At 41.1% G+C, this 14,529-nt stretch overlaps 1 protein-coding gene across 5 annotated transcripts in view; it reads right to left on the reverse strand.

Moving 5' to 3' along the window:
- Window positions 1-14,529, reverse strand: part of LOC113043754 (kinesin-like protein KIF21A) — a 56,520-nt gene that overhangs the window by 34,336 nt on the left and 7,655 nt on the right. For all 5 annotated transcript variants that reach the window (XM_026203318.1, XM_026203317.1, XM_026203319.1 and 2 more), the window contains exons 2-8: window positions 2,899-3,121; window positions 2,308-2,490; window positions 1,639-1,788; window positions 1,426-1,560; window positions 1,099-1,278; window positions 858-973; window positions 1-76 (exon numbers count right to left, since the gene is read on the reverse strand). The exon at window positions 1-76 is cut by the window's left edge and continues 120 nt beyond it. In XM_026203318.1, coding sequence (XP_026059103.1) covers window positions 1-76; window positions 858-973; window positions 1,099-1,278; window positions 1,426-1,560; window positions 1,639-1,788; window positions 2,308-2,490; window positions 2,899-3,121 — 1,063 coding nt within the window. The remainder of the gene's footprint in view (window positions 77-857; window positions 974-1,098; window positions 1,279-1,425; window positions 1,561-1,638; window positions 1,789-2,307; window positions 2,491-2,898; window positions 3,122-14,529) is intronic.

Below are 14,529 nucleotides of genomic sequence, written 5' to 3' on the forward strand. Positions count from 1 at the left end.
AGCGTACTTCAGTGTGTTCAGGGTTTCCATGAAGTCCTGATCTGATGGGCTGGTGCAGGCGATCATTACTGTTCGACTAAGAACCGGAGAGAATGCCCAGATTTATTTAGACATATTGTCTAATGCTACAATGTCAAATACATATTTTGTCCAGATGTCGGTCAAGTCTGCCGCATCACAATACATTATTGAAAATGCATTACTAATGTTATTATGATCCTGATTAAAGAATTTCAAGCTCAGCAGTCAAAAATTATCGTGTTATAATTCTGCTATTATCCTGTTATTACACTGCTATTCCAAATTTGTACGCTGTTCATGGGAAATACTGTAAAAAGCACTTGAGGAATTTGAACTGAATTGGAGTATTGTTAGATTGAAATAGAGGATTTGCAGTTTCTGCGTGCTATAAGTCTTCTGAAATCATATGATAACTTTTGACTAAAATTAAATGAAATTTAAGCAGTCATTCAATGCTAATATTCACCAACATCAAGTATGGCAGGTGTCAGGAGTGACATCAATGATATTTGGTCAAGAGATTTGACATTATGTGTTGAAATACTTTCAACACATAATGACATCTTTGATTTCAAAGCTACAATGACACACATCCTTCTGAAGATTTGGAATATAGTGTATATACTGATTTTGTTTCTATGCTTTTTATAGTTTGACAGCCATTGTTACTTCAAACCATCATTGTATGTAAAAATACCTTCTTCAAAATGACTCTAAATGTCTCCAAGAATAAATGACGAAATAATAATATTTTCTTATAAATAAGAAAATAATGGCAGAGTTAAAAAAATTTCAGGGAGATCAATTCTTTTAATTCCAGAAGGTTCCGCACAAACCTGTTTCCTCCCAGTGAATCCTGCAGAAGGCGAGTGAGTTTGGAGTCTCGGTAAGGCACATGCGTTGATCGTTTGCTTCGGTCTCCTAAAGCGCTGATGACATTCCCTAATGCCAGCTGCATCACAGCCAGAAAAGAGAAGTTTCAGTTCAGCTTATATAATTCTAGCCTGAAGAAACCTGTGGGTGATTAACATGCTGTCTTGTTATGTGTCATTGTTTAATAAAATGACTCGTTCTGACCAATCCACAGTTAATGGAGATGCCCTCTTTGGCTCGGTCCCCCGTGGCCCCCGTCCTCTTGAGTCTCTCTGATCCAGCCAGATCCACGAAGTGAAACTTGGCTGTGAGGGTTTCAAACTCTTCCACCTCAGACGAGTTGTTGGCCAGTCGATTGTCCGTTTCATTGTCCTGTTCCGGGGGCTGAGAAAATAAGACACATGTATGAAAAGTGAATTAAAACACAGAAATATACTAGACGGTGTTTGTTCGTTTTGGTGTGTTTCTACTCATTATGGCAGATGGAGGAACGTGAACTCAGTAACTTGGACTTACTAAGACGGTACTCACGTTTTCTGCGGGTGCACAAACACGCACTTGGCAGATGTGAATGGTGAAGATGGCGTGAGATCGAGAGCTCTGTACATTCATCTGAGTGCTAGCAGTGGTGCGGGAGAGAGCGCCCAGCTTCAGACACTGCATCATCTACAGTACACACATCACTACAGTCACTCACACTTTATGCATAATATACATCTCGGTAAAGAGAAGGCTGACTCTCACCTCCGCCTCTGAAGAGACTGTGCGTGTTGTCACACCTACAGTGTAGATGCTGCCGCTGGCGTCCTCGTGGATCTTAATGTGAGATTTCTGCTTCCTCATCTCAATATCACGTGTGGTGTCGAAAAGATCTAACACCTCCTCATTATACAGCTGAAGATACACGCACAGAGAGAAGACAGACCATAAAGTAGTAATTAAACCATATCATTGCACTGTTTTTGCACATATTTCTTAAATATTCCATGTTGTTACAGTTTTTGGGGCGGGTGTTATTCTAGTATTTATTAATATTATGAAAAAGCTATTATTTTTATATTTTCAGATGTGAGATCAGATGTGCTAAATCACTAGCCACATTTAAAAAGTATGCCATGTTAAACTTAAATAATTATTAATTTCTACTACACACTCTACTGCATGACTTTAGAGGTCTGTGTATAATATTGCGCTGATCCCCTGGCTCAACTGTTATCAAGCAAACACCGGACTGTGCCAGCTTCAGGCAGAATTATTCCTTGTCCGTTATTCGTTTTTAAAGTCCATGCCATTCCGAATAAAGTATTCGGTTTCATGCACACACATAATTATTACCGTACATTAAATATTTTCATTTTACATGCAATCACTCGACTACTTGATTAGTCTAATATATATAACACAGATCTGTACCTCAAGAAACTGTGCGCTGATCTTGAACTCTGGGACGGGTCGACCCTGCTCTGCGGCCGCCTGCCGTCTCTGCTCGATGCCTTTATAGAGGTGTTTGACCGCCCGCGGGATGATGCCCAGCTCCTCGTCTGGGATGGCCACGTCAAAACCCGTGCCCATCGTATAAGTCTTCCCCGACCCTGTCTGAGATCCAACACCAACATCTGATCTGTTTCATAAACACTACAGTATGTGGTTCTTTGTGTATTTTATAACTATGCATGTTGAACCCAATTATAGTTGTGATGTAAAAGAATACGAGTGATGAGAATGGCACACTATTTTCCTGTTTAACACTGTATGATGCTTTGACACAATCTGCATTGTAAAAAGCGCTATATAAATGATGATTTGTCTGGAGGGTGACATACAACATGAAGTATAAATGGATGTCAGAGCAGAGCTTGCACATATGAAACTAGGTCAAAACCAAACTCCTTTAACCTGTCATCTTAAATCATCCTGGATGTGTTCGAATTCTTCACATGTGGGACAATAAATAACCAGACTTGTCAAAGTCAACATGAAAAGACATTTTCTAGAAACACAAACCTGTCCGTAGGCAAAGATAGTGGCATTATAACCCTCTAAACATCCTTCGATGAGTTTCTCAGTGCAGTTGGCATAGATGGTGTCCTGCGTCGAGTCCATGTCAAACACATAGTCGTACGTGAAGGCCTTGTCCTTTCCCAGAACCACCTGGGGTTCGCCAGGGGTCACAAACGTGCAGATGTGACATCCTTCAATCTTTTCCTTCGCCAGCTGAGGACGAATCCTGTGTCACAGAGAGAGAGAAACACGAAATATACTAAAATGACTTGCAGAGTCACGCACTGAATAACAACGAGAACCTCCTGATGTGTTGATAAAGTGACAATTAGTCATCGAAAATAGGAATGTAATTACTGGGTGTCTGACTGCATAGGATAGCATGTCTAGCAAGAAATTTTACACTTCAAAGATGAAATCTGTCAGTAAACAGAGAGACGCTTCCTCGCATTCAGCAAGATACAAAATACTCATGTTTGATCTCTAGGAGTCTCTATTATATTCTAGTATTCAATTATGGCTCTGGTCCTTCTTGATCCCGCTTTCATCTTTTTGTTTACAAAGTGAAAACATTTTGTCTAATCACTTGTTAATCACAAATTAACATCACACCCCTCTTTAACAAGCCATATTTGAGGTATCATTCATAGCACACCAAGTTTAATACTTAGCAGTAGGGTTTGTTCAAATCACCAATCAGCAGCAACAGTGATGCTTGCAAGGCTCTTCTAAATACTTCTAAAAAGAAACACTGATGTCACTTTCTATGGCGCACCTGACAGCACAGGCGGAGCTTTCACTCCGACTGTAAGAGACGCTTTTGTTCAGAGCACAATTCACTGACAGCAGCACAGAGAGACTATTGTGTGTGTTTGATACTGGATCTGTCGTGTACTGAACACCAGAGAGAGAGAGACGTGGGTGAGAGACACATAAGCAGAGGATGGGTTGGAGCCAGTCTGTGAGATCTGCATTGTTTCAAATATGTCAGCAGTGTGCAAGCAGTGTGATATGTGTGACAAACATATTTCCAAATTCATAATGAGAGTCATTTATAAATCTGCTGTTGTCAACAAAAAGAAGCACTCAGGACTTCCTGTGAGTTTCCCCAAAATAAAAGCTGAGAAAAAGCAAGACCTACATCAGCATACATAAATGTTAGTGTTGTAATTTTTCTGTTGTTCTGTAAAATAAAATAATAAGTAAAACAATAATAATTAAAACAACTCTGTTAATACATTTATTATAACATTTACAGTGTTCAAATTGTGTGCTGTGTTATTTTCTTTTTAAAAGAAGCCTCTTCTGCTCAGGAATGCTGCATTTATTTGTACAGTAAAAAATACATCCCTGATTCAAGGGGTCTCAAAAATGGCCAAAAAATATTATTTTACTAACTTTTACATTTTAAGTTAAATTGTGCAGCTAGAATGTTAAAAATGTTCAGTGTTAAATAAATATTTGTAAATTGTTGTTTTGTAATTGATTTTTTTCCCTTTAAAATGCAATACAAAACTATTTATACAATAGTGATTTTTTTTTTAAATGGGGAAACACTGTACAAAAATAAAAATAAAAATAAAATTGTTCTGTATTCAGTCTCCGGCCAAGTGTTTAAATGTAGTTTGATTTCGGCTTCAGCCAATAAAAAAAATATTTTGGTGCATCCCTAGCCTGAACCAGCTTGACTGGCTACTTATGACTTTGAGGAGCAAAGTCACTATGCTGAGTCTCTCCCATTTGTCAGAGCTTTTCACCTTGTCTCTCATATTTAGCTCAGAGTCCTTAACCTTTCTGAAAAAAAAAAAAAAAAAACACATTTCACCACCTTGTACACTGAACTTGTTTTGGACAGTACCCAAAGTTCATAATGGTTGTAATATAGATCTATTGGTTAATCAAGAGCTTTGCTTTCATACTCCACTCTGGCTTCACCAAAACTGGTCTGGTACAACAACCAAACTACTGCTACCACCACTCCTTTCATTGATTTCATGGTTAGATCTGCCCTCACCTGTGAACAAAAACTCAAGATACTTAAACCCCTCTACTTGGGAAAGCGACTAACTCTCTGCTTGAAGTGAGAACCAGCTGAGAACCATGGCATCAGATTTGAAGGAGCTGACTAATATCATCAGGCACAGTCAGCAAGTTGCCATCCTGACTTGTCCAAACACACAGCCACAGGTCCAATGATATAACAACGAATTCATGCCTGTTTCCCCATTGCTCAGCTATTCTTCTCGTGTGTTTGTTCCTGTTCTGTGTTCTGTGGGGTACGTCATCATCACCCGGACCTTTCATCATCTCTCACCAATGCACTCTACTCACCAGCTGAACGTCCACCCAGCCTTACTCGCCGTTATTCAAATAAATATTGTTACTTGCAATTTGCTTCCTGTCTTTCATCCCTGAAAGAACGATCTGACCAACATAGAAGCAGACCCTCTTCGTCGTTGGAAGAATTTCTCAGTGCCAGCGTTCGAAAGATGGATTCCCAGGAAAGGAATCTCAATTACACAGGTCGCACTGTCCAGCCATTGGTGGCGCAGGTGTCCAAGCTCACCCAGCAATTACAACTCCTGCAAGCTCCCACTGCACCGCTCACGCCGCCCGTTCCCCCCACGCTATCTGAAACCCCTCCCAGCCAGAACCACACCTTCCTGTTCCAGAACCTTACTCTGGTGAGCCAAATTTCTGCAGAGCTTTCCTAACACGATGCGATGGACTTTTCTCTTCAACCAGGGACCTTCAATAACGAACGAGCCAAAGTTGCATTTGTTTTGACGCTTTTCACTGGGAGAGTGGCATTATGGGGAACGGCGGTGTGGGAGAACCAAGATCCACGCTGCGCCTCATTCCAGACACTCGCCGCTGAGATGAAACAAGTGTTTGATCGTGCAGTCACCGGGAGGGAGGCGGCTAGGATGCTAACAGACCTGCGTCAAGGAGAAAGATCGGTGTCAGATTTCTCCGTCAAGTTCCGTACCTTAGCGGCGGAGTGTAAATGGAACGAGGAGGCACAGTGGGACATGTTCCTCCATGGACCTTTCGACCTCTCTCAACAGGCTTATAAAGTTGGCACTAAGAGTAGATGCACAACGGTCTCGAGTAGATTGAAGTAACCTACCCAGTCGTACACAGAGAGATCCTGCTGGTACCCGAGTCTGCAGCGGGGACGCGACCAGATTATAAACATGAGCTGCGTCTAAAAGGCAAAGGGGGAGGTGTTGCTTCAATTTATAACAACGTTTTCAGGATTTCTCAGAGGGCAAATATAATTAGTTTGAAGTAATGGTGCTTCATATAACATTATCCAGAGAAACAAATGTTAATGGTAAATCCCCTGTTATGTTTGTACTGGCTACTGTATACAGGCCACCAGGGCACCATACAGACAGAGTTTTGTGATTTTACATTTGCGTTAGTTCTGGGTGAAGATAAAGTTTTAATAGTTGGTGATTTTAATATCCATGTTGATAATGAAAAAGATGCATTGGGATCAGCATTTATAGAAATTCTGAACTCTACTGGGGTTAGACAACACGTTTCAGCACCTACTCACTGTCGAAATCAGACTCTAGATTTAATACTATCACATGGAATTGATGTTGATAGTGTATCACGCTGTCTAGTCTCTTGTTTCCCTGGGTGTCCACTAGTGGGCTCACTTTCTCTTAGGCACTACACAGTAGGCACTAAAATTCCTCTAGTCTTTTCCTGTCATCACAGTAATTGCACTCCTGTTAATTGCACCAGGTGCAGTCACTTGACCGTCATTAGCCTCCCTATAAATACCAGTCTTTTCTTGTTGTTTGAATGGAGTCCTTACCTTTCATGTATCCAGCATTCTCGTTCCCCGAGATTCTTCCTAGTCTGCTCGTCCTCCGAGTCCTCTCGTTTTCCAAGTTCCCTTTCCTGTCCCTTTCCTTGTTTGTTTATTTTTGGACTGTCTTTTGGTTTTGACCTTGGATTGTTTTTTGACTACGATTTGGATTATCCCTGAATAAAGCAATTGGTTTTTTCTCGCTCTCCATGTGTCTCTCTGGGTACACGATCATCACATAGTGTTGAAATTATGCAGCCAAGTGATTATATCTAAGATCATTATTTAGTTTTGTGACAGTATCATGAGTAACAATGAGTGATGTGCGTGCGCGAGAGATCACATCCAGGGCTTTCCGCACTTGCACAGACTAAAGCCAGAGCGTGCGTGCACGTCACATCGGGAAGCACTCGTGCACTAAGATCAGTTGGACGTGGTTGTGTACAAGAGGTAAAAACGATATAAATACTGTTCATTTTCTTACACAAACCGCACGTTTCGTGTCTTAGGTCATCAATGTGTACTTATGATGGGCAATTGTTTAATTTTGACTCCTCTATGCATGCTCTTTGAGGTGGTGACCATAGACATCCATTATGTGAGTCACAGACAAGAACGGTTGGACCTAAAAATATCAAAATGGGAAATACTGAGGAAACAAAAGAAACCTACATCTTGGATGTCCTTGAGGTAAGCTAAAACATATGAAAATTTAATTTGAGAGTGAACTTTCCCTTTAAGGAGGGTTAAGGAAACCAGTATGACACCATGGTATAATGAGCATACTCGCACCCCAAAGAGAGCAGCCCTAAAATGAAACACAGCTAGAGGAAAACAAAACTAGAGGTATTTAATATTGCTTGGTGGGAAAGTTACCTATCCTACAGAAAAACATAAAAAACTGCTAGATCCTATTACTTTTCTTCTTTATTTAGAAGGAAACAAACATAACCCCAGGTATTTATTCAATACAGTGGCTAAATTAACGAAAAATAAAGCCTCAACAAGTACTTTATGAACTACTTTACTTCTAAAATCGATACTATTAGATATAAAATAGTAACCATTCAGCCATCAGCTACAGTATCGCATCAGACAGTGCACTATAGACTATAGAGGAACAGTTCCACTCATTCTCTACCATAGGAGAGGAAGAATTGTATAAACTTGTTAAATCATCTAAACCAACAACATGTATGTTAGACCCTGTAACATCTAAGCACCTAAAAAAAGGTGCTACCAGAAGTCATAGATCCTCTTCTGACTATTATTAATTCCTCATTGTCTTTAGTATATGTCCCCAAAACCTTCAAACTGGCTGTTATTAACCCTCTCATCAAAAAACCACAACTTGACCCCAAAGAACTAGTTAATTATAGACCAATCTCGAATCTCCCTTTTCTGTCCAAGATACTAGAAAAGGTGGTATCCTCACAATTATATTCCTTCTTATAGAAAAATGGTATATGTGAGGATTTCCAGTCAGGATTTAGACCGTATCATAGTACTGAGACTGCTCTCCTTAGAGTTAGAAACGACCTGCTCTTATCATCTGATCGTGGTTGTATCTGTCTATTAGTTTTATTGGATCTTAGTGCTGTGTTTGACATAATTGACCACAACATTCTTTTGCATAGACTTGAAAAATCTTTCCTTAGAAAGCCACATTTCTAGCATTTGTAAAATTGCATTTTCCATCTCAAAAATATATCTAAATTACTGCTTATGTTCTCAATGTCAAATGCAGAAATGTAAATCAATGCATTTATGACCTTAAGGTTACATTATTGTAATGCTTTATTGGTTGTTCTGCACGCTTAGTAAACAAACTAGTCCAAACTACAGCTAGTCCAAAATGCAGCAGCAAGAGTTCTTACTAGAACCAGGAAGTATGACCATATTAGCCCAGTCCTGTCCACACTGCATCGGCTCCCTATCAAACATCGTATAGATTTTAAAATATTGCTTATTACTTATAAATCCCTGAATGGTTTAGCACCTCAGTATTTGAATGAGCTCCTTTTACATTATAATAGTCAAAATCAACTGCGGTCGGCAGATCCTTTTCCTATTTGGTGCCTAAACTCTGGAATAACCTACATAACATTGTTTGGGAGGCAGACACACTCTTGCAGTGGCTTACACATAACATTATAATTTGCTTTTAATATCCATATCCATTAAAGGATTTTTAGGCTGCATTAATTAGGTAAACCGGAACCGGGAACACTTCGCATAACACCCGATGTACTTGCTACATCGAAGAATGGCATCTACGCTATTATTAGTCGGTTTCTCTCTGTTTCCGAAGTCAACGTGGCCACCAGATCCAGTCTGTATCCAGATCAGTCACTACAGTCACCCAGATCCAGTACGTATCCAGACATGATGGTGGATCAGCACCTAGAAAGGACCTCTACTGCCCTGAAAGACAGCGGAGACCAGGACAACTAGAGCCCAAGATACAGATCCCCTGTAAAGACCTTGTCTCAGACGACCACCAGCACAGGACCACAAAAAAACAGATGATTATTCTGCACAAACTAACTTTGCTGTAGCCTGGAATTGAAGTGCTAGTTTCGTCTGGTCAGAGGAGAACTGGCCCCCCAACTGAGCCTGGTTTCTCCCAAGGGTTTTTTTCTCAATTCTGTCACCGATGGAGTTTCGGTTCCTTGCCGCCGTCAACTCTGGCTTGCTTAGTTGGGGTCTCTTCATCTACAGCGATATCATTGACTTGATTGCAAATAAATGCACATAAACTATTTAAACTGAACAGAGATGACTTAACTGAATTCAATGATGAACTGCCTTTAACTGTCATTTTGTATTATTGACACACTGTTTTCTAAATGAATGTTGTTCAGTTATTTTGACGCAATGTATTTTGTTTAATGTGCTATATAAATAAAGGTGACTTGACTGGAGAAGCAGAGGTGGAGATCCCTGGGCCTTTGCCTCTACTGCGGGAGAGCCGGTTATCACCCCTACATCTGTCTGGTAAGAGGCTAAGCCCGATAGTAAGTATGAGGCTACTATCGGGTGGGATCTCCACGAGAAGATTCTCCACTTGCACCTATCCTTGGACACCCCTGGCTCATCCGGCACAACCCTAAAGTGGACTGGCAACTGTGTTCTATCTTGGCCTGGAGCAATAAAGTGTCATGAGTCTTGTCGTGTCTGCTTGTCCGTCTGTTTCTACCTCTGCATTGTCCCTATGACTGTGCCATAGATTTACTGCCAGGTAAGTCTCCACCTAAAGACAAATTATATTCACATTCTGTTCCAGAAAGGGAGGCTATGGAGAAATATATTTCTGATTCTCTGGCTTCGGGGTTCATCCGCCCATCCTCTTCATAAGAGGGGGGGGGGGGTTTCTTTGTTGTGGGGAAGAAAGACGGTTCTCTGCGACCTTTTATCGATTGCCAGGGACTGAACAGCATCACTGTAAAGTATACTTATCCTTTGCCATTGATGTCTTCAGCCTTCGAGAGTTTGCAGGGAGCGTTGATCTTCACGAAACTGGACTCACGTAATGCTCATCATTTGGTCTGTATTAGGAAGGGGGATGAATGGAAGACCACTTTTAACACCCCCAGGGGGCACTTTGAATACTTGGTCATGCCCTTCGGTTTGTCCAACTCCCCACCGGTCTTGCAGGCATTCGTCAACGACGTGCTGCGAGATATGCTCGATCAATTCATATATGTCTCCCTGGATGACATATTGATTTTTTCCTCTTTTCTCCAGGAACATGTGCAGCACGTCCGACAAGTCTAGAGTCCCTGCACCACCCACCCTCAACCAAGCCTTACTTGTTGTTATTCAAATAAATATTGTTACTTGAAACTTGCTTCCTGTCTTTCATCCCTGACAGTTATGGCCAATCCATTCTAAGCACAGGATTCCAACAACAGAATACCACTCCTGTTCCAGGTCTCTTTGTTGTCACCATGAGCTTTGAAGTCACCCAGTTGTACCATGAAGTACCTACACTCATTGTATATTGCATCAGTTCCCCTAATCTTCCCCTTGCACTTGAGGTCGCAACAAATACCACTTCTCCACCAGGGTTGGTGCCAGAGCTGGAGCCCAATTGGTAACTGTGCCACATGGGCCACAGCCAGTAAATAACTAATGTTGTAGGATATAATATACACATTGTGACGAGTGGAGAGGGGCCGAGAGTAGTGGGAGCAGAGCGAGGCCGGTTGAGTGAATGATAATGAGTGACACACCTCCACCACTCACTGGTCTAGAGTTACTGTTGTCACTGTTATAATGGTGCCAAAACCCAGGAAGAACGAGGGACAGGCTCTCAGAGGGCCCTCACAACTATGGGGAATCCACGGTGCCATTGAGCATGGCGGAGCAGTCTGCCGCCATAGACACTCGAGGCAGTGGGTTGGAGTGAGTTGGTGGGAGGATGGACAAACTTGCTGCCAGCTGCCTGGGTCTGCCATTCACCTGAGGCCGGAGAATGAATGGCCGGGTCGCTTTCATTATGAGCGCGCATACCGCGCGCCTATATTTGAAATAACGAACTTGAGCACGAGTGATGTGTGAACGGCCCCTATGCATGTGCGTGCGCCACGCTCGTTCTTGTTGTGTGTGTGACTGACAGACAGCCTCCGCGGAGCGCATGATAGATCTCGCAGATCTCACAGACAAACGTCTTAATATGATCGCACATTAGAAATGTGTGGTAAGATAAAATGTGCACGATAACATTATTAAGCAAATCTCTTCGCCATCGTCTCTCTTTATTATCAAGAGGGACTTTTCATACTGTGTGCAGGCGCCGCGCTCGTTCTTGTTGTGTGTGTGACTGACAGACAGCCTCCGCGGAGCGCATGACAGATCTCGCAGATCTCCCAGACAAACGTCTTAATATGATCCCACATAATAAAAGTTTGGTGAGATTAAATGTGCACGGTAACATTATTAAGCAAAAATACATAGTACACTAATTTTTTCCCCTCCAGTACCGAAAGCAGAACCGATACCGTCAGATCTTACTGATACTACGGTCTTTCATAATTTAGCCCCGGGGCCAGTTTAATACTGGGTTTCGGTACCCATCCCTAATCACCAGTGGATAAGATTTCATATAATAATAATAATTCTTTACATTTATATAGCGCTTTTCTAGACACTCAAAGCGCTTACATAGTCAAGGGGTATCTCCTCATCCACCACCAGTGTGCAGCATCCACCTGGATGATGCGACGGCAGTCATATTGCGCCAGAACGCCCACCACACACCAGCTTACTGATGGAGAGGAGACAGAGTGATGAAGCAAATCAGCGGATATGGGGAATGTTAGGATGGCCATGATGGTCAGAAGGCCAATGGGTGAATTTAGCCAGGATGCCGAGGTCACACCTCTACTCTTTACGAAAGACATCCTGGGATTTTTAATGACCACAGAGAGTCAGGATGGTCATATGTCAAAGTCATATGGTCTTTTGCAGGGAGCAATTTCATAACACTTTATATTAACCCTAACCCAAAATGTTAATCTTTACAGTATAGATATAACTGCTGTTTACAGCAATTTACACTCAAATATCTGAACACATTACACTGAATGAATATTATAAAACACTCCATTATTAATCTCAAAATTATTAAGAAAAGAATTCTGAAATTAGACATCTATAGACAAGTCTCTGCCTGTCATGTTCACATCCCTGAGGCTGCTTCATACACAGTCGGTAATAATAATTAAAGCATGATCTCTAGACAGCCTATCACTACTTATGGCTGCATTTAAGAGAAACCTGAATCATCACTCCTTTTTAGAAATCCAAACTAATCCTTTAGATGAAAGAATGTAGATGACAGGAATCACTAAAAGTGCCAAAAAAAAAAAAATCTGATAAAATCAAAGCTTCAGACTAGTACAATATCATCAATGCATGTCACCAACAGAGGAAGAGAGAAATATTTAGTTGAATTTGGTATGGACGGACATGCTTGCATTATGCAGGAATCAGCACCACAGCTCTCTCTGTCTCTCTTTGTGTCTGTCATGAGTGCGGTTTTCCTGCCATGTGACAGAATGTAGGCCACGACTGGATCTGCTGCTGTTTAACCTTAATTCCTCTTTCACACGCACTCATGTCTGAGTTCACAGCGATTTTTTTACTTTTAGCTCAAATGAATGATATTACAAGTGTCCACATTCATGTTTCTGACAGTAAATACACTTATGATAAAAAAGACAGTAACAATCATTATAAAGGACTCTGTTTTTTTTTTGTTTTGTTTTTAAGCCTGTGGTTTGTTTTATAATGAATAAGACTTCTTGTTCAGCATTGTGTATATTATAAGAATATTAGATATTTTGGGCATTTTACAGAATTGTGACTTTCTGTGTGTCAACCCGCCACACAAATCTCCAGAGCTGCTGAGCTATTTCCAGCTGTATTTCATTTAGAAAATGCAGCTTTTAAATAAACGTATTACTAAACAAACAGAAACAAGGTCAGTATTGCACCAAAAGAAAGCTTGGTAGAAACAAGACTGCTGCAGCTGATCATTGCATATATATATATATATATATTACATAAAAATATGTTTCAGTGAATGTTGAAGTGCTATTCTAAATATAAAAACATGGGAAATATATTCAATTAAACATCCATTCCACATATTGCACTATTCATTCCTAATATTAATAGTGAAATATTTTGTTGAAAATGTGATTGGATTGAGAATCCCCATAGCAGGAAAGACCCAGAGCTCGCATCTGTGCCGAGAGACAGTCTCTACATGACACAGCTATTGATGCAGTGCAGTGAGGCGGCACAGCTTTTCACAGCATGAGTTTGTGAGCGCACACACAATCACAGCATGTGTGAGAGCTAAGAGACGAGAGCACCAGCTAAACTGAGTCCCACAGGCCTCCCGAGACTCACTCCAGGGAGAACCAGCCCTAAATACAGCATGAGATAGGATGGGAGTAGACAGATATCAGCCGGACCCAAATACAGTGTGAGATACAGCAGAACAGTCCCTCTGAAATAATCAGAGTGCTCTTTCCTGTCTTGGCAGTTTATCAAACATTTCTAGTGAAATCACAGTCTCAGAGACATTTGGTAGAGCAAGGAAAGGCAGAGGGCAACAGGTAAAGATGGGTAAAACTAATGGCATCCTGAAAGGTTTTCAAGCAAGAGAAAGCACTCTTTGTTCTTTAACTAGAGCACGACATCAAACTCAATCCAAATGCATTCGACTTGTTGCCATTTTGTCCCACAGTACAGCACAGTGTCTAGAGCTGCCAGACAGGTGCATTCTGGGTTTCAGAAGGCTGTAAACGGTAAAGATACCACGCACATGGGCCTTTCCACTGCAGACAATGTTATGGCAGCTTTACCCTGATGACAACATCTGTAGCAACAGCTTTACACACCACACAGGTGAAAGCATGTCTCTGCGATATTGCATTTTAAAAGATATTCACATAGGAAACTGTTATTTTGAAAAAACATTTTATTAATATTATTCCAAACATTGGACAAATTGACCAATACAACAGCAGGATGTTAAATAACATTGCATTCTATACTATACATAGACAATAATATGGAGTTGGTCCTCATTGACTACAACAGCTATGACAGCTTCCACTCTTCTAGGACAGTGGTTCCCAGCCCTGGTCCTAGAGGCACCTCAGCACTGCACATTTTACATGTCTCCTTTCCCTGACACAACAATTTCAGGTCTTGGAGTCTCTACTAATGAACTTATGTCCTGAATCAGGTGTGTTTGATTAAGGAGACATGCAAAACATGAAGTGTTAGGG

The sequence above is a fragment of the Carassius auratus genome, chromosome 25 (assembly GCF_003368295.1).
Source record: "Carassius auratus strain Wakin chromosome 25, ASM336829v1, whole genome shotgun sequence".
NCBI lineage: Eukaryota > Metazoa > Chordata > Actinopteri > Cypriniformes > Cyprinidae > Carassius > Carassius auratus.